The sequence below is a fragment of the Marmota marmota genome, unplaced genomic scaffold, assembly GCF_001458135.2.
Source record: "Marmota marmota marmota unplaced genomic scaffold, marMar, whole genome shotgun sequence".
Taxonomy (NCBI): Eukaryota; Metazoa; Chordata; class Mammalia; order Rodentia; family Sciuridae; genus Marmota; species Marmota marmota.
Window position 1 is genome coordinate 15,726,912 of NW_026000168.1, and position 26,065 is coordinate 15,752,976.

General features: G+C 38.9%; 1 protein-coding gene across 8 annotated transcripts in view; it reads left to right on the forward strand.

Moving 5' to 3' along the window:
- Positions 1-26,065, forward strand: part of LOC107150136 (ubiquitin-like modifier-activating enzyme ATG7) — a 187,258-nt gene that overhangs the window by 46,950 nt on the left and 114,243 nt on the right. The window contains exons 12-13 of one of the 8 annotated variants that reach the window (XM_048787119.1): positions 2,817-2,819; positions 12,698-12,889. The exons of 4 other annotated variants lie outside the window; for them this stretch is intronic. In XM_048787119.1, coding sequence (XP_048643076.1) covers positions 2,817-2,819; positions 12,698-12,874 — 180 coding nt within the window. In that variant the 3' untranslated portion in view covers positions 12,875-12,889. Of the gene's footprint in view, positions 1-1,018; positions 1,092-2,816; positions 2,820-12,697; positions 12,890-26,065 lie in introns of those variants that run through there. 3 more of the 8 variants (XM_048787123.1, XM_048787122.1, XM_048787121.1) reach the window with 3 other exon arrangements.

The following is a 26,065-nucleotide window of genomic DNA, read 5'->3' on the forward strand; positions in this document are numbered from 1 at the left end:
TGAGATACTGTCTGAGTTATTCTTATATGTGTACTGTATGTGACAGCTGATTTCCTTTTTTGGGTGTTCCTTTAAGTCTTCTGACACCCAGTGATTTAAAACTCCCAGTCCTTGATAAGTAAAAGTTTTCAAGTTGAAGTGCAATGCAAAATAGCACAGGGGGTGGGGGTGGGGTGGGGGGGTGGTACTTAACTCCAACCAGCCATGGCCTCTTGCTTACAAATTGGGATTCTTCTGCTGTGTACCCTACATGCAAAAGTGTGGAGGGAATTAAATTCTAGAGAAATTGTCTCCTCTTGAACTAACAAGCTTCTGTTGGAAACTTTATATAGGTCATATCTAATGAGAAGCACTGCACTGACCAGTGTCTCTTAAAAATTGAACTTAGAGGGACTGGGGTTGTGGGTCAGTGGTAGAGTGCTCGTGTAGCATGCATGAGGCACTGGGTTCGATCCTCAGAACCACATAAATGTAAAATAAAGATATTGTGTCCACCTAAAAAATATTTGGAAAAAAAAAAGATTGAACTTAGATTTGACAAAGCATGTTGATAAATTTGGTTAAATCTAGGTGCTCAAAAATTGAGAGTAATTTTTTTTCTTCAGAAGTAAACTAAGCACATTTTATTGTTATGCATCCCAGGTGCCTATGCTGGGAATTAAAGCTTATTATTTGTCAGTGATTTTGAGCTCATTCTTTCTATAGTTCCTTAAGATATCTTACATCTACTCAAGTCTAGTCCTCAGGATCTCCACGTGTACTTCTGTCTTCAGAAACTCATTTTAGGATTATATGTTCTTTAGTGGAGTGTATTTTTTTTTTCTTTGTGTGGCTGAGCTAATTGGTCTCAAAATAACTTGGCAGTATTAATTTTCACATTGAAATCATTTGGCACAGGTGCCACAAGCTTTCCTCTGGTTTTATGTAGGTCCAGCTAGCGAGTGAAATAAAGATAATTGGGTTCAGTAAGTGAAATGCAAACACTCATTCTTTGTTGTTCCATTTCTAATTAAATTAGCCTGCAAGATACTGTTTATAGAAGAATCACAAGCATGCCAGCTAACTGGGGCCTCTGATATTTTTTTTAAAAGAGAATAGGTTTGCATCTTTCTTTCACACTTATTGGAAGCATTAAATTAAATATAGGTATCATTTTTTTGTCAGCAGAATTATTTCCTCTTGGCGGTCATTCTGAGAGTCCTGCTTTACATAAACATGCTAGACGATTTAATACAAACTGACTTGGATTTTAACAGCTGCACTATTCCCATAGAGATCACTTTTCATGTGGTCTGGGTATTAAATTTCTTTTGTGCTGAAAAGGTTGCTTCATTGGTGCCTGTATTTCCTTACAGTAGAAACATGGTGTTCACTTACTTGGCCCCCTTCGTTATGTGCTTAGGGGGACGTCATTGTCTATTATTTGCAAACCCAACATTAATACTTTGAAATGACAAATCCAATTATGTTTCCATCTCTGTGCATGTGATTTTTCCCCCCTTTAATGAATAGTTATCATGTACTTTTTATACTGTGCCCTATCATAGTTGTTACTGCTTCAAACAGATTTCTCTGGGGCTAAAAATGACTTTTAAAAATTTCTATTGACATTCATGAAATAATTTTTCCCTTTGATAGTTTTCAGTATTTTGTACCCCTGCTTCCCTAGGACCAAGGCCATACTTGTCTTGACTTCGCCACAATGCAAATTAAAAAATTGGGGAGGTGTAGGACAAGTTTTGCTGAGAAATAATGCTCTTATTCATTACTGTGTTTATTAAAAATAATAATAAAGTAGTATAGATCATTTTACATTTGCCCATGGTAAAAGAATAGAGTTTTTTTGCTTCTCTGTCAGGAAAGGCTGAATTGTCTACCCACAGGCCATTTCTTACCCTACTGGATCTTAGCCTGGCATAGAGCCCAGTAAATTGTTCCATTTTACAGAAAAAAAAAAAAATACCAAAGAATTCCAGGGGGAGGTGGGTGGTAAGGAGTTGCTTTCATTTCAATTTCTTGTTTATTATCTTACAAAAGTTCCTAAAATCATGACATCTGTCGCTGGAAAAAAAATGAAACATTATTTGAAGCTTATGTCTTTTTAATTCTAGAAAGGAATTGAGAGCCAACTGGAATGTTGTGAAGTTCCTACCAGAGAGAAAAATGTAATTTTGAAACTAGTATTCCTGAAAGAATATTAGAGTTAGAATGCATTGAGTTGGTTTATTATTAGTCTTTCACTGTATCTATCTATCTATCTATAAAATTAGGATTTTTTTGTAACTTAATTTTGACATAATTTTAAACTTCAAAGTTGTAAGAAGGGATTGGGATTGTGGCTCAGTAGTAGAGTGCTCACCTAGCATGTGTGAGGCACTGGGTTTGATCCTCAGCACCACATTTTTAAAAAAAATAAGTTAATAAAGATATTGTATCCATTTACAACTAAAAAAAAAAATATTTTTTGGGGGGAAGAAAGTTGCAAGAATTGTTCAAGGAGCTCTCTGCAGCTCTTTTTCCAGATCCTGTAATCGTTTCGATTTGCCCTGTGACTCGTGTTCTCTCTTCTGGTTTCCTTCTTATCCTGCCCTGCTCTATGGTTTTGTTTTGTTTTTTTTAATTTTGAGAGTAAATTATAACACTATGATCCTTTACAACTGAATACTTCAGTGTACATTTCCTAAGAACAAGGGCATTCTCTTACCTAAACACAATAGACTTATTAAATTGAGGCAATTTAATGTTTGCATATTAATACTATTATCTAATGGATAGTCCATTTCAGATGTTATTTGTACCCATAATGTTCTTTGTAGGTTGTTGATTTTTTTTTTTTTTGTTTCTCCTAGATAAAGATCTAATTCAGGATCAAACATTGCATTTTAGTTGTGATGTCTCTTTGGCATTCCTCAATCTGGAAATGTTCCTTAGCCTTTCCTTGTCTGTCTTAACCTCAGCCTTTTGACATGTGGCCAGTTATTTTTTAGAATTTCCCTCAATTTGGGTTTGTCTAATGTTTCCTTCTGATTAGATTCAGGTCATGAATTTTTGGCAGGAAAACCAAGGGGGGGTGGGGGGCAATGTATCCTGTGTCAGGAGGCACATGATGTATTTTATTCCCTTTGGTGACATTAATTTTCCCCTTTCCATATTTGTAACTACCTTTCCCAACAGAAGGAAACCTGGCTCCCATTATCCTGAATGTATACTCACATGCTGAAGTCTAGAAAACACAAAATATAGTTTGAAAATTTTTACCCCTACTACTACAGAAAATGAACCTAGTAACTCGAGTTCAGTGTTTTGATGTAATTATTTTTTTCTAGGTGAAATTCATAGTGAAATGAATAAATCTGAGGGACATAATTCTATAAATTTTGACAAATTAGTATGCCTGTGTAACCCATACTCCTCTAATGAAAATGTAGAACACTGCTGTCATTCCAGAGTATTTCCCAGTCATTCCCAGGGAGGAGAGAGTATGTTAAATGCTGTTATTGTTCTTTTTCTGTGAGGCATAGAGCTAGGCTTTTTCTGGTGTTTTATGTAACAAGAGCCTTGTTTCTGAGATCCAGAAGTTGACCAAAAGCTTCTATCTGCAGAGTCAGGAGAAGGGCTGTGTCTGAGGAGACTGTATGTAGAGTGTTCACTCTTTTTGCACACTTCTGTCACCCACAACATTTGTGGCATTGCAGAGACGGCCTCTTCTGAAGAAGCAGGCCCCAGCTGGGCATGGTGGCACATGCCTATAATCCCAGCGGCTCAGGAGGCTGAGGCAAGAGGATCATGAGTTCAAAGCCAGTTTCAGCAAAAGCAAGGCACTAAGCAACTCGGTGAGACCCTGTCTCCAAATAAATACAAAAAGGGGCTGGGGATGTGGCTCAGTGGTCAAGTGCCCCTGAGTTCAATCTCTGGTACCCCTCCCCCCCCAAAAAAATGGGGGTGGGGTGGGGGTTAGCAGGCCCCAGGCTTGGTTTTCATACCATCTGGGACCTGCCTGGTGCACAGATGTAGCTTGATGTGCCCAGAAACCTGATCTGGAGATTTTAAACCTGATCTGGTGATTAGCTGCCCTAATACTGTACTCATTCTGGTGTTGACTATGCGACGGGATCTTCTGTTGATAGGTTATGATTCAACTTCTGAGAATGACTTGTTATTAGCGTTTTGTGTGCATCTGGGCTTTGTGTCCTGAGGAGTGATAGAGGGCAGAGTAGAATGAGAAACATCAACTGGCATCATCAGATGATAAATTGCATTTTCTTTTTGCCTGTATGGTAGCCAGCCTCCCCATTTATTTTATGATATCGTCCTACCTTTTTTCTATCATATTTTCTTGTGACTTCAAAAGCATGAAAGACCAAAACTAAACTTGGCTGTTTAAACTTTCTTTTAGAACAATCTCTGTCCCAGAGCAACCTGTCACCCCAGAGTTCTGCAAATACATCATGATAGGATAGAGAGGCAAATTGTAGATTTGGAAGGAAGAGTCAAAGTCTTAATATGTGTTTGTTATCAGACATTTGTTATCCAACTGGGTTTGAGTCTCTGATATGTGCCAGAGATAGATTTGAAATGTAAAGGCCCATGTGTTGAAGGCTTGAGATGCAGTTTGGTGCTGTTGAGAGGTAGTAGAACCTTTAAAAATTTATATATATTGTATCTGTATACAGTTTTAGGTGGAGCCTAATGGAAGGAAGTTAGATAGTTGGGGGCATGCCTTTAGAAGGGATATTGGAACCCTGTCTTGTCCTCTTCCTCTTTTGCTTCTAGCCATGAGAACAGTTTTGCTCTACCATACACTTTTGCCATAATGAATTGCCTTACCACAGACCCAAAAGCAGTGAATCAACTGAACATGGGCTGAAACTTTTAAAGCTGTAAGCCAAAATAAACCATTCCTCTTTGTAAGTTGATTATCTCAAGTGTTTGGTTACAGTGATAGAAAATAGTCGCTGTCTTGAGAAATGCTATTTTCAGGATGAGACAGAGCTATCAACCAATAATGATCTCTGTCACATTGTGACATGCTTGACAGTCAAGGTCTACCCTCTAGTAATAGATAGTTTTGTAAATGGGGAAGGCAAGGGAAGGCTCTATAAAGAGTGACTTCTGAGTTGCATTTAAAGTGGAAGTAGGAATTTCTAAAAATGGGAGTGCAAAAGGAATTCCAGGCAGCGTGGATGGCATGTATAATAGTCAGAGGCAAGTAAATGTTAACATTTATGAAACTGTTCAGTACAGCAGTTGTGACTATGCTTGGGGCACCCACTTGCCTTCAAATTTTCCTTTTGTCTTGCAAGTACTGTCTCAGTTTCAGCTTTTCTCAAGTTGGAATCTGGTGTATTTTGTCTGACACTTGAGGCTGCTATTTTGAATTTTACAATTTCAAATAAAACTCATTCTCACCTAGCACCATGCTGAGGGGTTTTCCCAGCCTGAGGACTCCAACAGCTGCAGCAGGGTGGTGTGGAGGGCAGGAAGTCAGGGGATTTCCAGGGCCCTGGCTCTGGTCCCTCCCCTGGCCCATTTAGTGACCTCAAGCAAGGTGCCCCCTGTCTCTGCCTGCCTCCATTTCTTCTTTTGTTCAGTGAGTCAATCATATCAGAGCTCTGGCTCTCTGCTGATACTCTGAAGTTACTAGCTTTTATACTTTATATTTCCATTATTTTATTATTGTTTCATAAGCAATCCTGGGTAAGTGCTCTATCACTATACTGCACCCCAGCATTCACATACACACACACACACTCTGCCTCCCCCTCCCCCTCCCCTCCCACCTTTTCTTTTTTTGCATTGCTGGGAATCAAACCCATGACCTTGTATATAAGCACATGTTTTATCACTAAGCAATACCCCAACCCTGGTTTTTGTGTGTGTATGTGTTGTGGAGGTGGAGGGTACTGGGAATTGAACCCAGGGTTTTGCTTATGGCAAACTACATCTCCAGTGATCCCTTTTAATTGCAGAAAAATAATAAAATATATTTAAGAAGAAGGAAGAGAATCAACCATAAACCAGCCCCTCAGATCACTGCTAACCATGAGTTTCTATCCTTCTTAACTTTTCAGAAAACACATATGTCCGTAGGTATATATGGATAGTGTTTCTTTTCAAACAGTCCCATTATAAGGTTGAAACAAGCTTCAGGTAGGGGGATTTATGGTGCTGTGTCAAGCAGACTCCCTGCTTCTCAGATTTGATAGGGTTTTAAATCTCAATCATTTACAAAGACTGGCCAGAGCCCAATCGGAAGAGCTCTCCAAAGCTTGTGCCAGGAATTTTTGCATACAGCTTTGCAGTGGCAAGTATTACTCAAATCTGGGCTGCTGCCAGATTTTTCTTGTCCTTTCCAAAAGGGACATAAATATGATTTGGAAAATGATGAGTAACCCCCAGGTTCTCTTTTCCTATCTCCTTTACCCATTGAGGCTTCGAGCCTTCTATTTTAATGTGTGATGGATTCCATATGTATGGTTGTGTGGTGTAAACTATATCCCACATCTTGTCCTTAGCAACTAGTGTTTCTCCGATCTCTAGAAGCTTGGTTCCCCAAAGGAGCTGGAACATGCAGCTAGAGCCAGCAGGAGTATTTAGCTACAAGTCCTATCCTCAGCACTCTTGGCTCTTCTCCTCCTTGAAAATCCTTGGACATTTCTCCCTTTGCTTCAATTTCCTCATCCATAGAGCAGGGGAAAATATTTTCTGTTTCCCAGGGAAATTGCAATGGCTGACGTATATCCAGTTCCCTGGGGCCAAGTACCAAGGCCTTTGCCCACTCCTGGGACCAGTGTTGACCAGAAATAAGAAAACAAAAGACCCCTGTAGGCCCATGAAGCCTCCCTGCCTGTGTGGAGACTGTCTCTGGTTTACTTTGTCCACAAGAAGGTACAGTGAGAGTTACTGAATTGGAGATTTGAAAGTCAAGGTTGTCCTGGCTTTAAAAAGCTTCAGACAACTTTGGTTTGTGTCCTTTGATGCCCAGACCTTTTCCATGACTCCTGAGGCTTTAGCCATGCTCATCAGATCTGACCTGTGGTGCTCTGAGACCACCTAATCACTGGTTACAGCTTGCACTGCTTTTTTTCTTTCTGTGTCACCTGTGGTCAAAAAAGACACACGTAGCCTGCTTGTGCACTTTTTTTTTTCTTATGGGATCCCTTTTACCATTTACACCAGAAAGTTTAGGACTGTGTTCACTTTAGATGGTTCTACTAATTGCTTGGCCTGAGTGTAGCCTTCAGGACATTGAAAAATTGGGTTCCTTTTAATTAGGAATTTATCTCATTCAATTTAACCCCCACCCCAAGGACATCTCTTTGTGTCATGGACCTTGTTAGTATTAATGAAAGCATTTTCCCTTGAAAAGTGCAAAGTCTCATACAGTTTCACAATTTCAGTGACTCGATGAAGTCTTCAAAGCATGCCTTTGGATCCCAGTAAAGCACCCCTGGTCTCTGAGGTTTTCTTAGGTAGCATTCCCATACTTTCCTGGACAGGACACTAGGATGTTGATGCCCCACCATAACTCTCTTTATGGCTTTGGGAAGTCACCATCTCTCTTTGGGGACTCATTTTCTTCAACTGTAGAAAATCAATATGTACAGGTTGATCTACCCCTGGTTTTTGTTTTGGGATTCTGAGGTGGTATTGTCTCTTGATCAGCTATTTCTTTAGATATAGCTGCAGCAAACAGGGGCACAGAAGATACTAAGTTCTAGGAGTTCTAAGGACTCATCCTCCATCCAGTAGAGGGGTGCATTGACTTGGCTCCTGATTGGCAGAGAACACCAAAAATCATTTGTTCATGTTCCTTATTTGTGTATTATATTTGTCTTCTTCCCCCTCTACTCTCAGTAGACTTTGAAGAGAAGATAGAGAGGAATGCTTATAAAGTGCTCTACAGCCATTGAAATGAGGGATACAGCAGCTTGAACTGGGAAAGCTTATATGTATTTTCATGTATACAGGCTGCATATATTTACATATTAAACTATTTAAATGGAATGTTTACACCACCCAAATATGTATTTACATGAGTTTCTTTTAAAGACTATTGTCGTAACAATTCAACTAAATAATTTCACGATATTTTTGGATGACATTACAGTGAATGAGACAGCTTCTAAAGTTTCTAGCCATACCCTCTTGGAAGAGATAGTGAAACTACATACAAAACAATGGTATGGGGCTGGGGTTGTGGCTCAGTGGTAGAGCGCTCGCCTAGCATGCATTGGGCACTGGGTTCGATCCTTAGCACCACGTAAATATAAATGTATTGTGTCCACCTAAAACTAAAAAAACTAAATATTTAACAAAACCAATGGTATAATTCAGGTATGTGAAGTTATTTGAACATCTTTACCCAAGGGTTGTACCTTGATTGAAGGGAGTAACTGTTTTCCTGGAAAATGAAAAGAACTGATAAAATAAGTTTTGGGTGGTGAGAAAAGTTAATGATTTGGTAAATAAATGAACAGCACAAAGGAAGAAAATCAGCTAGCCTGTGTTCTCTGGGGGCTCATGGCATGGTAGAATGGTGACGCAGTGTGGCAGGTGGCCTGTGCTTATTGGCATGAAGGTGCCATTTAGCATGAAACCATATGCAGTAGCTGACACTGAATACTATGTTTCAGTGTTCTGAATATTTTTCAGCCGAGTTTCTTTCTAGCTTTTACTATCTCCTTGGCTTTGGTTGCTGCTCTTGATGATTTGTTGCTGTGTTGGAAGATCATTTCCAGAGTAGATTAAAATAAGAATCTTTGGGATTCATCAAAGATGACTTAACATTGTATGAAAGGACACGTTCTGGCAGTGAACCCTTTGGAGGATTTTGCTTGCTTTCCTGCAGGATTTCTGAATGTCCCCATTTTATTTTTGCTAAAAGGCCTTCCAATATCCTGTCCAGATATTTCTGCAAGTACATACTACCATGAACTTTTTGCCATAGAAGATGGGAAAGACTTATTTGTGAACATCCTAATCCTGAAGTTACTGTCTTTATAACTTATTTATGTAACTTTTTATATGATGGTAGTGATAAATTCTAGAGTATCTGGCCTTTCCTAGTTTTAGGTAATTAATCCCTTCATCAAGAAAGTTACGTTAATGTTTTTACCTTTAATAAAAGGCTGCATGTTTCTCTTTTCCGGAATACCTGATGACTGGTAAAAACTCTGGAACATCTAAGTTTACATTCACCAGACAAAAACTGGGAAGTCTCTCCCATGTGGCCATTAAAGGCTTGCACATGTGCCAAATGTGAACAGTCAGTGGGCAAAGAGGCATGAGCCACTGTTGCACATGGCAGGCCTCATCTTGAGAAGAGTACAAGAGTATGGTAAATAGTGTTTGGGGGCATCATAGTTGCAGTTGCTGTTCCGTCTCCCACAAGGACAACCTTGGAGGATATGTTGAAGAGTCATGCCACTCTACAGCCAGAACTTATCAGTCAGCCTAGCTCCAGACAGCATCAGGTGTCTTTCCAGTCATCTCTGGGTTCACCGGAGCATTTCAGCATATTTAAGAAGTTTCCTGTCACTCCAACTTGGGGTACAAATCTAGGCAAGAGGACATTTTTGTGCTAGTCACAAAGGCACAAGAGAAGCATTTGGTTTTCTCTTGATTCTGAGTTGTTCTACACATTTCCGTTTGTCTGCTCTTTAATGAAGGACCTTAAAGGGAGAGGGTCATAAAAGTGGGGATTGAGGTAAGAGGTGGTTACTGTTGCATTAAAACCTCTCATATACCCCATCATGAGCCCAAGCTCAACAATACTCTATTCTAACAGAAGACCATAACAAAACCTGTAAAATCATTAATATGCTCATGTACAGACTTCATTATTAGTTGATCTGATTGATTTCAATCATAGCATAAATCGATTTTTTAAAGTACAAAATGACTTACTCATAGAATAATAGCTATGCATAAGAAAACAAAAGCAAATGCAGATTTCCCAGTTGTACTGGAGGAATGAGTTTCATAATATCTGCTGCTGTCTGCCGAATCGCTCCCTGCTTTCTATTATGGAGCATGTTCCAGTAGGCACTGAAAGTGGACCTGAAAAACGAGGCCCACGTCATCCTGTTGTACTCTATGCAAAAGAAGCGCAATCCCAGCACCCCCTGGGGGAGGCTGTGCGCATGCCTCTGTTGGTCTGTGCCAGCTCAAAGCTGTTGACAAGTTCCTGGGCAATTGTTTCTGCTCTCTCAGTATGTTCCTCTTATTAGCTTTGGCAGTGGTGAATTCTTAACCTCTGAGGGTGGATTTGTTTCTTTTTTTTTTTGGAATAGTAATTTGAAACTATATTGTAAATAAAGGGAACGTGCCATCTGCAAGTAAGAATATTTTAAAGAACTTCAAGCCTTAAAATGCCACATGATTCTCAATAAGTGAGAGCATTAATAGAAGGGAATTAAAAGTATCCTCATCTTTTGAGCTAAGAGCTAATGGGACATTTTTTTAAGAATATTTTTTAGTTATAGGTGGACACAGTATCTTTATTTTATTTTTATGTGGTGCTGAGGATTGAACCCAGTGCCTCATGCATGCTAGGTGAGTGTGCTACCTCTAAGCCACAACCCCAGCCCAAGCAGGACATTTTGATACTGTCAGCCCTCTGTATCCATCAGCTCTACGTCCACAGATCAAACATATTTGGAAAATATTGCATCTATACTGACCATGAGGACTTCTTCCCTTGACATTGTTTTCTCAACAATGTATTAAAACAGCTACTTACATAGCATTTACATTATATTAGGTATTGTGTGTTATCTAGAGATCATTGAAAGTCTTCAGGAGGATGTGCATAGGTGATATGCAAATACTACCCCATCTTATATAGGGGACTTGAGCATTTGTAGAGTCTGTTATCCCAGGGTAGGTGGGTGTGGGGATCCTGGAATCAGCCAGCCAGAGTCTACTGTAGTTGGTGCAGCGTCCCCTAACTCTGACTTTGGAGAAGTGGCTCAAACTTTCTGAGCTTCAGGTATAAAAGAGTTAAACTGCCTTTCTCCTGGCCACAAAGATTTAATAGGAGCCTGTATGCCTGGCATCATGCAGTTGGCCCTGAGTTCCCATTGCTCATTTGTATGAGCAGAGATCAAGTGTCAGTCTATTTCCTGTCATGAATATATCCGTTTTGTCATTTACAGTATAAAAAAAACTTGCTATCATGGATACATTCGTTTTTTTTCACTTACAGTATGAAAAAACTTGGTATCTTTAGAAGGTAACAAAAAAGGATAAGCCGTTCCCTTAAAAAGGGGGCCCCCAGAGGTGAGCAAACATTAATGTAGTGTTAGTCTTTTCCTTTCTCCTTTTTTGTTCCTCTAGGAGTTTAATTAACCAAGATGAAGCAAAGGTTTAACGTTTCTCAGTGTGTATTCGGGGAGGATGAATCCCCTTCTCGGGGATTCAGTATCTGTGGCCAGTGTCAGGTCCACAGCCTCAGATGAGCCAGACTAAACCTTGAGGGAGGCTTCTTCCCACTGACTTCAGAATTTCTCTGTGCTTTTAGGCAGGGACAGAAGAGACCCAAGAAGGCAGTTCCTGAAACTGGGCTGGGCCCAGCACCAGGCCTGCTGCCACCAGTTCTGTTGTCCACGTCCCTTTCCCACACTGCTCCTTGGAAAGCCTTTCTCCAGCTCAGACCTCCTGCTCTTTTCTTACTGCAGCTATAAATGGGGTGGAGGACAGTGCAACATGAGTAGGGAGGATTAGCTACCTCGGTTTTATCTTTCCAAGTGTGGCATCATTTCTCAGTTCCTTTGGCATCATTTGATGGATGCTTTCCCAGTGGCCCTTTCTAGTTTCCTGTAAAACAGCTAGCAAGAGAGCTTCCCAGTCTGTCATAGACCGGGAGGCCCAGAAATTACATGGAAGTTCAGGATTTCCAACTTCCAGCCCCACTTACCTACCATGTTGAACCACTCATGCAACAATGTGATGGAATTCATTCACACAGAATTCTACTGTATTCATTGGCCATGGTCGGGGGGGAGTGATTTCTAATTTAAGACTTCAAGGACTGATTGGTTAAGCTCCTTCAGACTGTCTTTGGGGACACTTGCCCTTTTAAAAGGGAATACTGATATCCTAAGGAATATGTTTATGATCGCATTTCAGACGACCTTCAGGAAAATCATCTGGACTGGAGCAGCTTTTTAGGTGCTGGCCAGCACAGGGTGGGGGATGAGAGAGTAAAGGCTTTGCTTTCCAAAACTGTTTATGACAAACATAGTTCACTTTCCCATTTTGGTTAATTTTCAGCTTCGGTATTTTTAAAAACATTTGGAGAGTAGGGACGGACATGTGGCTACTCAAATCCAAGACAGTACTGTTTTGAAACTGCAAATACTTCTGGTTTGCATTTACTTCAGGAAGAATAGTTGCCTCCCACCTATTCCTTTGAATATAGATATTGATTAAATGACACCAGTTTGAGTAAAATACAGGGTCCAGGTGGTGGTGGTGGGGGGGGGGGTGCAGGTGGAATCATTTAAAAAAAAAAAAAAAGTTTAAGTATCATGAATTCTAGGGACTAAGAGACAGAAGGACAGTACTTTTGGCAGACTCCCAGGCCCAGCAAAACCCACACCCCATGGCTGTCTCTGTAGCTTCCTGTGGTTTTCCTACTGAAGAGAAACAGCCTTTCTCTTGGAAGATCCAAGATGGCAAGTTTGTTCGTCAGCTTGATCAAAATCATGATATTCCTACTTTGAGGTTATGTCCCAACAGGCTTCACTTGGGAAATCTGATGTACCACAGTTGTTGCAAACTGAACTTAGCCAATTTTGCTGTTCCCAAAAGTTCAAGGTTTTTGTTTTTGTTTTGGTGGAAATTGGTATCATGCAATATTAGAGGTTAATGAACTACCAGGTAGCCTGAAAGAGTTCAGCCTCAGACCAAATATTGCCACACATATGAACATTTATTAGCAGGTAGGCACAAAAGTTAGTCATTCAATATGTTCTTACAGACTGGAAAAGCCCCACCCCCTGGTCTTTTGATATGTAGAGACAGATGCAGAAATATTGCAGAACACAGCTAACCTTTAGGTTGGCTCAGTTGATGGAATCCTTTGTTGAGTGTCTAGGCCCAGGCCCAGAGCCTTAGGCAGAGTGCTACTGCAGAAGATGCTAAGCTGCCTAGCTTGCCAGGTTTGTGTAAACCACACGATTGGGCATGTAGGTTAGAGATCCCCTTATGACATTTACAGCCAGCACATTTATCTTAAACTGTTTTTTTTATTATATTATTTATTTATTCTAATTTGTTATATATGATGGCAGAATGCAATTGATTTCATTTTACATACACAGAGCACAATTTTTCAAGTCACCGGTTGTACACTAAAGTATCTTCACACCATTTGTGACTTCATATGTGTACTTAGGGTAATGATGTCTAACTCATTCCAACATCTTTCCTACCCCCACTTCCCCTCCCTCTCCTTTGTCCTGTCTAAAGTATCTCCATTCCTCCCCTCCCGGGCTCCCCAACATCACCATTATGAGTCAGCATCCTCATATTAAAGAAAACATTCATCCTTTGGTTAAATACTGGTATTTTTATCAGAAAAAAAATTATTGCAATCATCCTTTGTATTCATTAGGAAACCCTTTGGTATGAATTTAGATAGCTATAGTTGATATGCTTACCACCACACTTGGAATATACATTCCTAATTAGCGTACCTCAAATATTGGCCACTGAGGAGGGGTGGAAGGAGAGAGAGTGTGTATACATGTGTGTATATTGATTCATACTATGTTTGCCAAAGTATTTTAAAATGTAGATAATGTAGCAGTAGTAATGTTATAACTAATATGACAGATAAATATAAATAGTACAAATCTCTTTGTTTGATCCTGGTATATTGTGTCTCTTATAATGTTGCCAGCCATTGACAAATGACATGAAGTGTCAACTGACCATTGGCCTGCCATGATGCATTAGCCAGAGCCACAGATGAATGATTTACTCATAGGGCAGAAAGAGGCTTTTTCAAGTTATTTTGTATTTCTTTGCATAATTTGATTACTGTGGAGTCATTTTCATACCCCACCCAATTGTGTAAACTGTTCTTTGTCTAGGGTATTAGAATGAATACATTATGGGGACTATCACTGAACCCTCATCTTTTATATTTCCTCTGCATTGTAAGAGTAATATACTACCAGGAAGAGCTATTACTATTTTTTTTTTTTAAAAGAATACCACCTTGGGTCAGTTGTTGACAAGAAAAGGCCAGATACCAAGGATATAATTCATTACTGAATACTGGGAAGTTTCTGCCTCAACTAGTAGTAGGCCAGGTAGTTCAAATTGGCTGTTTTACTGAAGGAACCTAGAGGAACTGCATAAACTATTTGTAGAAATCTTTTTTAGAATTTTCTTGTTGTTGTTATAGATGGACACAATATCTTTTTTTATGTGGTAGTGAGAATCAAACCAGTGCCTCATATGTGCTACGCAAGCACTCTACCACTGAGCTATAACCCCAGCCCTAAAAATCTTCTTAAACAGCAAGGAACTAATAGATTGTTATGAATTATTGGATCAAAATGTTGAGAATAATGCCTGCACAGAATGAGCCTATAGGCCCCTTTTGTGGACATTTGCCTATTTGAAAAAGGAAATTGAAACCCTAAATGCCAACTTTAGCATCCTCTTAAGGTTAAAAGGATAAGCTGAGTCCTGCCAGGCCTGGGAACCCTTATAAATTCTCGATTTTGGGTTGGCACTCCATGAAGAAATACATGTATGAATAGGGGTGACTTGGAAGTCAACACACTTTATATTAACTGTAGCAGTTTCATATCATCTGAGTGGCCCGGAAAGCTTAAGGCTTACTTGGATTAGAATGATTCCTTTTAACTAATGCCTGCAAGTGCCAAATTAAGGTGGTGAAATCTCCCTTGAGAAAAACATCATGTTTGTAGCCCTCATGTTATCTGTTAAAATAATTTTTTACAACAGAAAGTAGAGATGGATGTATAGAGATTGTGGAATTGGAATTTATCTCACAGAGACTATAAAATAGTATGGTAATATAATTAAAGGAAATAAAAGGCAAGCTTTGGTTTCAGTTGGGACTGAAAGTTTCACAGTTGTGAGACTTTGCTTTGAAATGGAATTTTAAAAAACTCAAGTTCTGGAACTGAAAAAAAGAAACATTGTATGTGTGTCACATTTATAGGCAGTTACGCATATCTAAAGAGAAAATTAGTGAACTGGAAAGTAGCATAGAAGAAACTATTCAAAGTGAAATTCAGCAATAAAACAATGGAAAATATAAATTTGAAATAAATAGTGAGAAGTTCTAGCGGTAGTGTAGTTGGAGACTGAGGGGGGAAAAAGGAGAAAGAGAATACTCAACAAATTCAAAACAATATAAAGACTGAATTCACACCTTGATCCATTATAATGATACTTTAGGAATTCAAATATAAAAGGAAATCATAAAAGCAAGTGCGTGTGGGTGGGGTGGGGGATGTTAACCTCACAAGAGTGACAGACTTATAGTTGACTTTCCAACAGCCTGTAGACAATGGAAAAAACATGTTTTATTGAGGGGTCTGGGGATTGAACCCAGGGGCACTTTACTACTGAGCTATCTCCCTAGTCCATTTTTATTTTTGATAGAGTCTCATTAAGTTGTTTAGGGCCTCACTAAATTGTTGAGGCTGACCCCAAACTTATGATCCTCTTGCTTTAGCCTCCTGAGTCACTGGGATTACGGCCATGTGCCACTGTGCCCAGCCAGAGGTAATATCTTCAGTGTGCTCAGAAACATTGCTAATTTTTGATTCTAAACCTAGCAGAAAAAAATGGTTCAAGAATAAGAAGAGGAAAAGTGAAGTTTAAAAGTATTTAATATAAACAAGAATGAAGCCCACCACCAGCATTTTTGTACAAAAGGAATTTCTAATGGGTTTTCTGCAAACAGGAGGAAAGTGATCCAGCATGGAAGACCAGAAGAAGTACAGAGAAACTAGTAAATGTGTGAACGACTGAATATTGACTGTGTAAGACAGTGCAGTGTTGGGTGGAATTAATAAAATAGCATAAAAATTGGGAGAAGGAGGTTGGGGGTGTAGCTCAGTGGTAGAGCACTTGTCTACCATGTATGGGCTCTGGGTTCCAGCCCCAGTATAGCGCGCGCGCGCACACACACACACACACACACACACACACAAAAAGCATACACACAAAAAATGGGAGGACAGTAGAAATAGTTTGTTTTTTTACATTGCCTTGAAGGAGGATAAAGGTGTTCACATTTGACTTTGATAAATCAAAGATACATGTTGCAATTAATAGACCAAATACCTAATAGAAAAAATGTACAACTCCCTACTAACAAAGGTGAAAATTGATGGAAAATAATGAAAATAAAAAGGTACATAGATATATTAAAAGATATATAAGGGGGAGAGTATGGTAGACTTAAGCCCACATACATCAGCACAAAATGTACACATTAAAATATAAACTGACTGAATGCTAGTGACTGGAAAACAGATTATAAAAAAATTATAGGCATTATAAAAGCAGCATATCTTAAATGGTACAGAATGAAAATAGATAGCTTTCCTGTGGTTAACAATTACTTTTCTAACAGAGCTATTTAATATCAGACAAAGTAGACTTTAAGGCAAAAAAAACCCAGTTATTTTGTAATATTACTTTGTAATGATCAGTTTTGATTCACCAGGAAGATACAATTCTAAATTTGTACATGCCTAGTAACACTGCTGTAATCTATACAAAACAAAATCTCAACTGTTGGGAGAAATATATCATTCAGTGGCAATTTTTAATATTTCTCAGTAATTAAAAGAAAAAGCATATAAAAATTAGGGATATTGAAACTTTGATCAATGAAATTCATAAGGATATACCAGTTAACGCTTATATAGAACATTTCACATAACTATGAAATATGTGTTCTTTTTCAAGCACACGTATTTCACAAAAATTCACAATAGGCAAATTATTAAGCAAGTATCAACAGATTGCAAGGAGTAGAATTAGTTATTGCTTAACTCTGATTTCAGTGTAACTATACTAAAAATTGATAATCTACAGATATTATCCTTATCTTTCTAGAAATTTAAATATATACTTTTAAATAACTCCTGAATTAAAGTTGAGATAATGGGAATAAATATGTAAACTGAGTAAATATTTCATATCAAAATGTCATATTTGGATAAAGCAGTACTTAATAAAAAAAATGCATAGTCTTAAAAAAGAAAAATGGACCTAAAATTAATGAACCAATATTTAACTCTAGAAGTCAGAAAAAGTAGTGATAAGTACAAACAAATATGGAAGTTCACACACAAAGTAAAAACAACTAAAGAGAACAGTTTGCCTAGCATGCATGAGGCCCTCGGTTCCATCTCCAGCACTGCAAAAGAAAGAAAAAAAAAGAACCTGTGTAACTAATAAATCTCTGAGACCGAGCAAAAGGAAAAAGAATGCACAAACATGTATCTTTAAAACATAGTATTGCCTGTAATCTCAGGGACCCGAGTCTCATGCTGGAGGATCCCAAGTTCAGAGCCAGCCTGGATGACTTAAACCCTACCTCAAAATAAATAATAAAAACTAGCTGGGGACATAATTCAGTAGTAAATAACCCCATGGCTTTGATCCCCAGTATCAAAATAAAGAAATAAGACACAGTTTTTTTTAAATAAATATCAAATGTGAAAAATATAATTATTCCTTTGGTCTTCTAGAATAGGCAAAAGTAAGGGCTGGGGTTGTGGTTCAGCAGTAGAGCGCTTGTCTAGAACATGTGAGGCACTGGGTTCAATCCTTAACACCACATAATACCTTTATTTTATTTATTTTTATGTCCAACTACAATTAAAAAAAAATAGGCAAAAGTAAGTGATACTGTTAGGGAAGCAGGTTTAGATGGAAAATTACAAAGAAAAACAGGTGGTAATCACCCAAGTCTGGGTTCCCTAGAGGCAAGTAAGGGGTTGCATTGGACAGTGACTTCATGGGAACTTCTGATGTGCTCAGGATGTTGACTGGGTTGTAGTTACACAGTTGTTCATTCTGTATTATTTTAGGTGATAGATGACATTTTACTTTTTTGTATTTCCCAATGGAAAAGGTTACAGTAATAAATAGGTATTCATCCTGCAGATTTGAGCAGGCGAGACCCATCAGTTATACTAGGCTTTTTTTTTTTTTTTTTGCCAGTTAGGAAGGGTCACAACCTAATATAGTATTTCATTTGACCTGCAGGCTCTTTACACAAGAGTTTCCAAAAGGTAGAGATGACCTATAGGTATTTCAAACAACTCATCAACCTTAGGCTGGAAGAGACGGAGTCCAAAGTAAGTTTTTCAGTATCTACCCATATAGCATACTTAATTTAAGCCAGTGTATGTGGGCTTTTTGCAATTGAAACTCTATTCCCTCTTAGTCTGGGCACCTAAATCACAAGCCAGCAGGGCCTAAGCCAATAAATTTATATGAGCAGAGAGAACTAGTATGAAGATAACAGGAAATGAACAGGGCCCATGGCCAGCTAGAGCTCAAGTTCTCCCCAAGGGCAGCTGTGACCCAGCTCTGGATGATTGTTGACTTGCAGAAAATTGGGAGTAATGTTGCCAGATATTCTGATTGTTTTTTTCCCCAACCTTTAGGAATAGGTGGAAATCTAAATTTTAATGTGAAAAAACCTGATTTTTAAGTGTTGGTACAAATAATTTTCTCCCTCCCCAAATCTTCCATGAATCACACCAGTTGTTACATCTGGGCTATTTCAAGCTTAGGGGCTGTTAGTTTATGACAGTGACCTCAACAGCCATACAGATTAGAAAGAGAAAATAATGTATAAAATAATACAACTTTCTTAATGGAGCTTGCTTGCCAAATATATGCTTAATAAAATGCTCAATTCTGAAATTAAACTTGCCAAACCCAGATTCACATATTACAGGATCCTTGGGGTCCTTAATGAAACCTGGCGTGCTCTCTACAAAGAAATGAGGAACTTGTTACCATGAAGAATGTGTTTGCTGGGCATGGTGGGCGACTCCTGTAATCCCAGCAACTTGGGAGGCTTGAGGCAGGAGGATAACAAGTTCAAGGCCAGCCTGGGCAATGTAGTAAGATCTTGTCTCGAAATACAAAGGGAAAAAAAGGAAAATGTAGCTTAGTGGTAGAGCACTTACCTAGCATGCACAAGTTCTGGGTTCAATCACCAGCATGGAAAGGAAAAAAAGTATTAAGTATTATAGGGATTAATTAAAACTGCTAAATAAGTAGTAATATCTCGCAAAGTAACTTCTTTGGGGCAGAGCAGCATAAGAGGAGTTTTAAAAATTAATTTAGAGGAAGCACACATGCTTTTTCATGGATTCAGTTTTTAGACAATGTACTTCTACTTAGAAAAATAGTGAGCATTTTCAAAATATAGTCTGATGGTGCTGGCGATAGAGCTTAGTTGGTAGAGTATTTGCCTCGCATGCACAAGGCCCTGGGTTCATTTCCCCAGTAACATACACACACACAAAATGTAGTCTGAGGACCAGCAGCATTAGTGTCCTCTGGGAAACTGTGCTAGAATTACAATTCTCAGACCCCTCCCTAGAAGTAATCAATCAGAAATTGATATTGGGGTCTAATATCTGCTTTCACAACCTCTCCAGAGAATTTGATACACACTTGAACTTTGAGAACCATTGCTATATAGCTTTTGTGTTTTGTGATTTATATTGAAGAATGACTTTAGAAGTTTTTACTTGTCATATTAAAAATTTTTAAAGAAAAAAGCAGGATATGTTAAAGTTTTCAGTATTTTTAAGAAAAAGCATGATTTTTGTTTAAAAAGATGACCAAGAAATGAAAGATGCATCCCTAAAAAATTGTTTTATAGTGCATTTGTATGTACAGCAGATGCAAGCATGTCCTCTTTGTTTTTTTTTTTTGTCCACTGCTTCGTCACTCAAAGCCACACTGGGGAGGACAATCCACTTTATGGGCAGCATTTGAGGTTCTTTTGGATGCATGCAAGAATCTGCACAAAATTCATTAGAAGCCTTTCCCAACCTCTCTGTGGCATTCTGTGCAGAAGTCCATAGTGGCTTCCCATTGGACTCCCGATCTGCCTTCTACTAGAGAACAGATCCTGGTGGTCCCCTGGGCCATGCACTGTGCATCCACAGTGAATCAGACTATAAGCCATATACAGTGGATGCTTTTCTTTTTTCCTCCTCTAGATTCTTAGCTCTCTAAAAGCAAGAGCCAGAGCTGTTTAACCTCCGTAACTTATTTTTATATATAAGTTTGTAACTGTAAGACACACATTTAAACTTTATTGTTAGCCTTTAACCTTTTATTATTTATTTATAGCAGTACTAGTGCTGGAATCCAGGGTCTCACACATGCTAGGCAAGCATTCTTCCTCTGAACTACATCCCCAGCCCAGTCTTTTACCTTTTAAAGTAAATAAATAATAAGCACTTTATATGAGTTACAACTTACAAACAGTATGCAGATGTTAAATGTACAGCTCTAGGGATTTTTTTTCCCCATGTAAGCATCCACGTAAGTGCCACCAGTATCAATGTATGGACTGTTTCCAGTGTCCTAAAGACTCCTTTGGGTCCTCTTTCAGTCTCCTTTGCTAAGAGTAATCCCTCTTCCATCCTCTGTTTTTATGGACTAATGTTGCCTGCTTTTAAATCGCATAGTTTGACCCAGTTTATACTCTTTTCTGTCTGACCTCCTTCAACACAGTTTTGTCTGTGAGCTTCACACATCAGCAGTTCCTTTTCATGTTGTATGACTGTACCACAGTTCGTTCATTCGCTACTGATGAAGTTAGGCTGCTTCAGTTGTAAATAATTGAGTATTTACTATGTAACAAGCCCTGTTCTAGGCACTGGGCATACAATGATGAGCAAGACAGATAAGAACCTAACTCTCAGAGAATTTATGTTCAAGTGATAGAGATGATAATACCAGGATAGAACATTGATTTTAATTTCAAGATAAGCATCATATTTGGATCTTGAATGTCCCCCCAAGGACCCAGATGTGAAAAGCTTAGTCCCCCACTTGATACTCTTGGGAAGTGGTGGAACCTTTAAGAGGTGGGGCCTAGTGAGAGATCTTGTTGCTCATTGACGGGTGTTTCTTCCCCAGAGATAGTTAGGACCCCAGCCCCTTCGTTTTATTGTACACATCCCTACCATGATATGCTACTTCTCTGAGCAGGCTGGTTGATTATGGACTGAAACCTCCAAAACGTTGACCCCAAACCAACCTTCTCTTTTTTTTATTTCAATAATTTATTATTATTATCTTTTGTGTGGTGCTGCTGAGGATCGAACCCAGTGCCTCACACATGCTAGGCAAGTGCTGTGCCACTGAGCTACAGCCCCAGCCCTAACCTTTTCTGTTTATAAGTTGATTATCTCAGGTATTTCTTACAGTCATGGAAATCTGATTAACACATATTGTGCGGAAAATAATGGCAAAAATAGATGGAGACTGATGGGGTGTGAAGTATGGCTTGTTGTCATGACATTGCTGAGAAACTGACATTTGAGCTGGGGACTTAATGATGTAAAGGAGTCCGCCAAGGAAAGGTCCTTGGGGTATTTGGAACAAGAGGAACAGAAATGGTAAAGGTGCCAAAGTGGGAATGAGGTTGCCGTGTTCAAGGAAAGGCAAGAAGGTCAGTGGGACTGGAATTTAGTGAGGAGTGTGATAGTGGTAAAGATTGAGATTACAGAAGTGTTAAAATGTATACAAGGCCATTCTTTTGGACTGCTCCCAGCAGACCAAACTGAAATGGAATCACCCATGCTAGCATTTTACATTACTGAGCCAAAAATAAGTTATTAATCTGACTTTCTAAGAAATCAGGAGCGGGGAGAGAGAAAGAGAAAATATAAGAGGTAATCCCTCAAGCAGGCCAGTCCTAGACTCCATATGAACTGTCCTCCTCTTTAACCTTTACAAAGAGAGTGACTTTGAGGTCACCACTCCATTTCTTGTTCTGTTTCTGCTTTCTTCAGCCCTTCTCTGTCTAGAAAACCAATGTCCTCTGCTCAATTCTTTGAAATTCTCATTCAATATATTGAAATGAGGTGTTGCCCAATTCTAAAGATGCAAGTAAAGCCAAATAAGATCTTTAAACTATTATTGTACTTTTCTTTTGGTAGCAGTAAGACAAATCAGATTAACTGAAGGCCTTTTATATCAAAGCGGTGAGTTAATACTTTGTCCCCTAGAGTATAAGGAAGGTTTTGGAGTGGTTTATAGCAGGGAACAGATCTACTGCAAATTTTTTTTTAATCTTTTGCTTGTAGGATAAGAGTGAAAAGTCAGATAATCATTGTGAAGTTATCTGTGACAAATTGAACAAGAATTCATGGTAACTTAAAAGGGAGGCTGTAAGGAGAAGTCAGGGTTTGGTTCTCTATGTGTGTGTTTTCCAGTTCTAGGGATGAAACACAAATCCTGATGCATACTAGGGAAGCACTTTACCACTGAGCTACATCCCAACCCAGAAGTTAGCTTCTCATACACATGTCTCAGAGATAATGGCAGTAACATTTTGGCAGTGTGTTGGTCAGGTTTCCATTGCTGTGGGAAACTCGATGTAGAGGAAAGATTTATTCTGGCTAGTGGGTTCAGTCCATGATTAATTGGCTCCCTCGTCTCTGGACCTATGGTGAGGCAGACCATTATGGCAGGGAACATGTGGTAGAGCCACACTGCTGGCTTCATGATGGCAAGGAAGCAGGAAGAGAAAAGGGCTGGAGACAACATACAAGGTAGGCACCCAGTGACCCATGGACTCCAGCTAGACCTCACCTCCCGAAGTTCACACCACCTCCCATTATCCCAGTAAGCTGTGAATTCATCAGTCGATCAGATACCCATTGATCCAGTCACCTCCCAAAGACCCCACTACTGATACTGCTGCATTGGGGACAAAGCCTTTAGCACTGAGCTTTTGGGGGACATTTCAGATCCAAACCATAATAAACAGCTTTGATGTGTGGCTGAGGAAAGAAAGATGGAAAGCTCCCAGGTGTTTATTTGACTTGTACAACTGAGTGGTGGTAGAGCCATTAACTAAGCTGTGGAAGGCTGGGGGAAAAGGGAGTCATCAGTTCTCCATTTGTACATGTTAACTTTGAGATTTAGATGGCAGGTGGAATCGCCGAGTGGGGAGGGACTGGGAGCCTGAAGCTCAAGGAGAGGTCAGGAATAGAAATAGCACAAGGTCATGCAGGAATGAGTGTACCCAGAAAAGGGGTGCAGTGAACTCTGAGGTATCTATGTCTAGAGGTCACAAAAAGAAAAAAGAAAAAAAAAAAAGGAGTCAGCCAGGGAGACTGAGAGGGAGTGAAGAATGAGGTAGAAGGAACTAACCAGAGCATACAGCTGTCTTGAGGCCAAATGGTGGGCGAGGGGTATAGCTCAGTGGTGGGGCGCTTGCCTGGCATGCCCAGGGCCCTGTGTTTAATCCCCAGGACCATGCTAAAATAAATAAAAATGTTTGAAGCCAAGTGGAAAAGTCTTTTTTCAGAAAGAAGGAAAATTAACTGTGCTAGATGATGCTGAGAGATTGAAAAAGAATTAGAAATTGTAAGCTACAAGACCTCAGAAATCTTTGTGTATTCCTATAAATGCTTATTTAATAGTTGAGAATGAGAAGATGTTTAACCAAAGCATTTATAATAATAAATATAGTATTTATAGTAATAAACACTTCCCTGAAACACAGTACTTGTCCAATAATTTGTGAAATTAGATTTGTTTTTTTAAATGGTGAATATGAAATTCGGTACTTTTAAAGTCTTAATTAAAAAGAGATATCTGTTCTCTCAGATGCTTAACATACATCATATTGCTACAATAATTAGAAACCCAAGCAGTAGATTAACACTAAAATAATCTACAAAGGTGTTTGTGTTATGGATTGAAGTTCATGTTTCTTAATGATCTTTCTTTTTATTGAAAAGTTTTACTGAAATACAGTTTATATACCATAAAATTCACCATTGTCACTATAATTTGGTCACTTTAAGCAATGTATGTACTGTTGTACAACCATCAATCTGAGGGAATCTTGATATAAGTTGTTTTTGGAGTGGGGAGAGGAAATCCTCATTGGAGCAAGATGGAGAATGAAATAAAATTTGAAGATGTTTTTGTTGTTTTAATTAAGGGCTTCAGGGGGAAATGGTAGTAGGGAGAGAGAGAAGTGATTTAAGAGATTGTTTTTATCTTAGTTTTTTGAGTTTTTTTAAATGTAGTAGACATTTCACTTTTTGTGTTCAGATGAAAATAATGAGATGTTTAACCAAAACTCTTGATAACAAGAGTTCCCTGAAATGAAAGTATTTGTGGCGCTCTTGGGAGGTCCTAAACAGAAAAGAACCAGGACCTGGGACAAGTTCCTGCAGCTGCCAGCAGCTGGGCCAGGGAGCAGTTGGATATATGTCTGCTGGACCTGGAGCAAAGAACATTTGCATAAGGAGAATTTGGGGAGACAGGTACAAATTGTTGACATTGAACCTACATTGGCTTAGAAGGGTGGGAATACTTTGGAAGCAGGGAAGGCTTGAGGTAGGAGGGCCATCCGTAAGTAGAAGCACTGGTTGCTTCTGGCTTGGTTGGGGTGCAGTGGCACCTGGCAGGGTCAGCAGCCTGGTGTTTTGTCAAGATTTTCTGTACATTCAGGAATGTGCAGCTATCTTTTACTAGTTTGACTTGCAGCTGTTAGCTTATCCTCCCATCCATCCTTTGGTACTTGTATTTAAATTTAGGGCATCTCAGAATTTTTCTTTTATCGGGGTAGTTCTTGTCTAATTTGTTCCGATAATGAGGGATGAAAGGCAGTCATTTAAGAAGTACAACTTGTACCTACTGTAAACTTTTACTTTTGTACTTTTAGGTTTATTTTCTCTCCCCCTGTGAGTTGCTTACATTTAATTGAGGAAGGGACAATCTTCCCTTTAAATGCTAATTAATTCTTTTTTAAAAATTTTTTAGTTGTAGATGGACACAATACCATTATTTTATTTGTTTTTATTTTTATGTGGTGCCAGGAATCAAACCCAGTGCCCAGGGATCAAACATGCTAGGCTAGAGCTCTACCACTGAGCCACAACCCCAGCCCCTAAATGCTAATTAATTCTTAAGTGGATTTTCCCTGACGTGGTTTTAGAAATTAACAAGAATACCAATTTAGAAGCAAAGAAAAAGTTGGTACAGAGGTGTATGCCTGTGATCCCAGCAACTCAGGCTGCTGAGTCAGGAAGATAGCAAGTTCAAGGCCAGCCTCACCAACTCGGGGAAACCCTGTCTCAAAAAATCAAAAACAAGTAAAAAGGACTGGGGAGGTAGCTCAGCTGTAGAGCACCTCGCATTCAATCTCCAGTACCACAAAAAAAATAACAAAGAAAATAAAAACAAATTAACAACACATTAATGTATAAGCAAACCTTGAGTTGACATGAATATTATGAGTGTGAAAATGATTCTGCATGTTGTACATTTCATTGGCTATTCGGTTACTCTTTGACAGCCCTTATACTGAAACACTGGATTTCTTTAAGAAGTCTGTGAGCTAGAACACACTTAGTATTAATATTGAATGAGTGCATTGAGTGTGTTGGTTTGTAATTATTTATGGAGCAGCTTCTTGTTTGCATGTTTCCAGTTTGCCCCTTTGTTGACTCAAGCCGATACTTAAAAGAAGCCCTCACATTTATGACCTACAATAGTATAAATCTAAATAGATGGGCAGTACTCAGAGCATCCATTTGTAAATATTTGGATCATTATAATATCCTCGTTAACCAGCTGTAAATAATATTTTTAACCAGCTTGGCTTGTAAAGTTACATTATTTAAAAATATCTTACTTTGCTTTTATGATAGAATTTAAAAGAGAGCTACTTTTAAAGATTTAGAAAGGGTTTCAGGTGGCTGATTGGCTTTTTCTGATCATCCACATTCCTCCCTCCTCCCCTCCCCTCCCCTCTCTCTACCTCCTC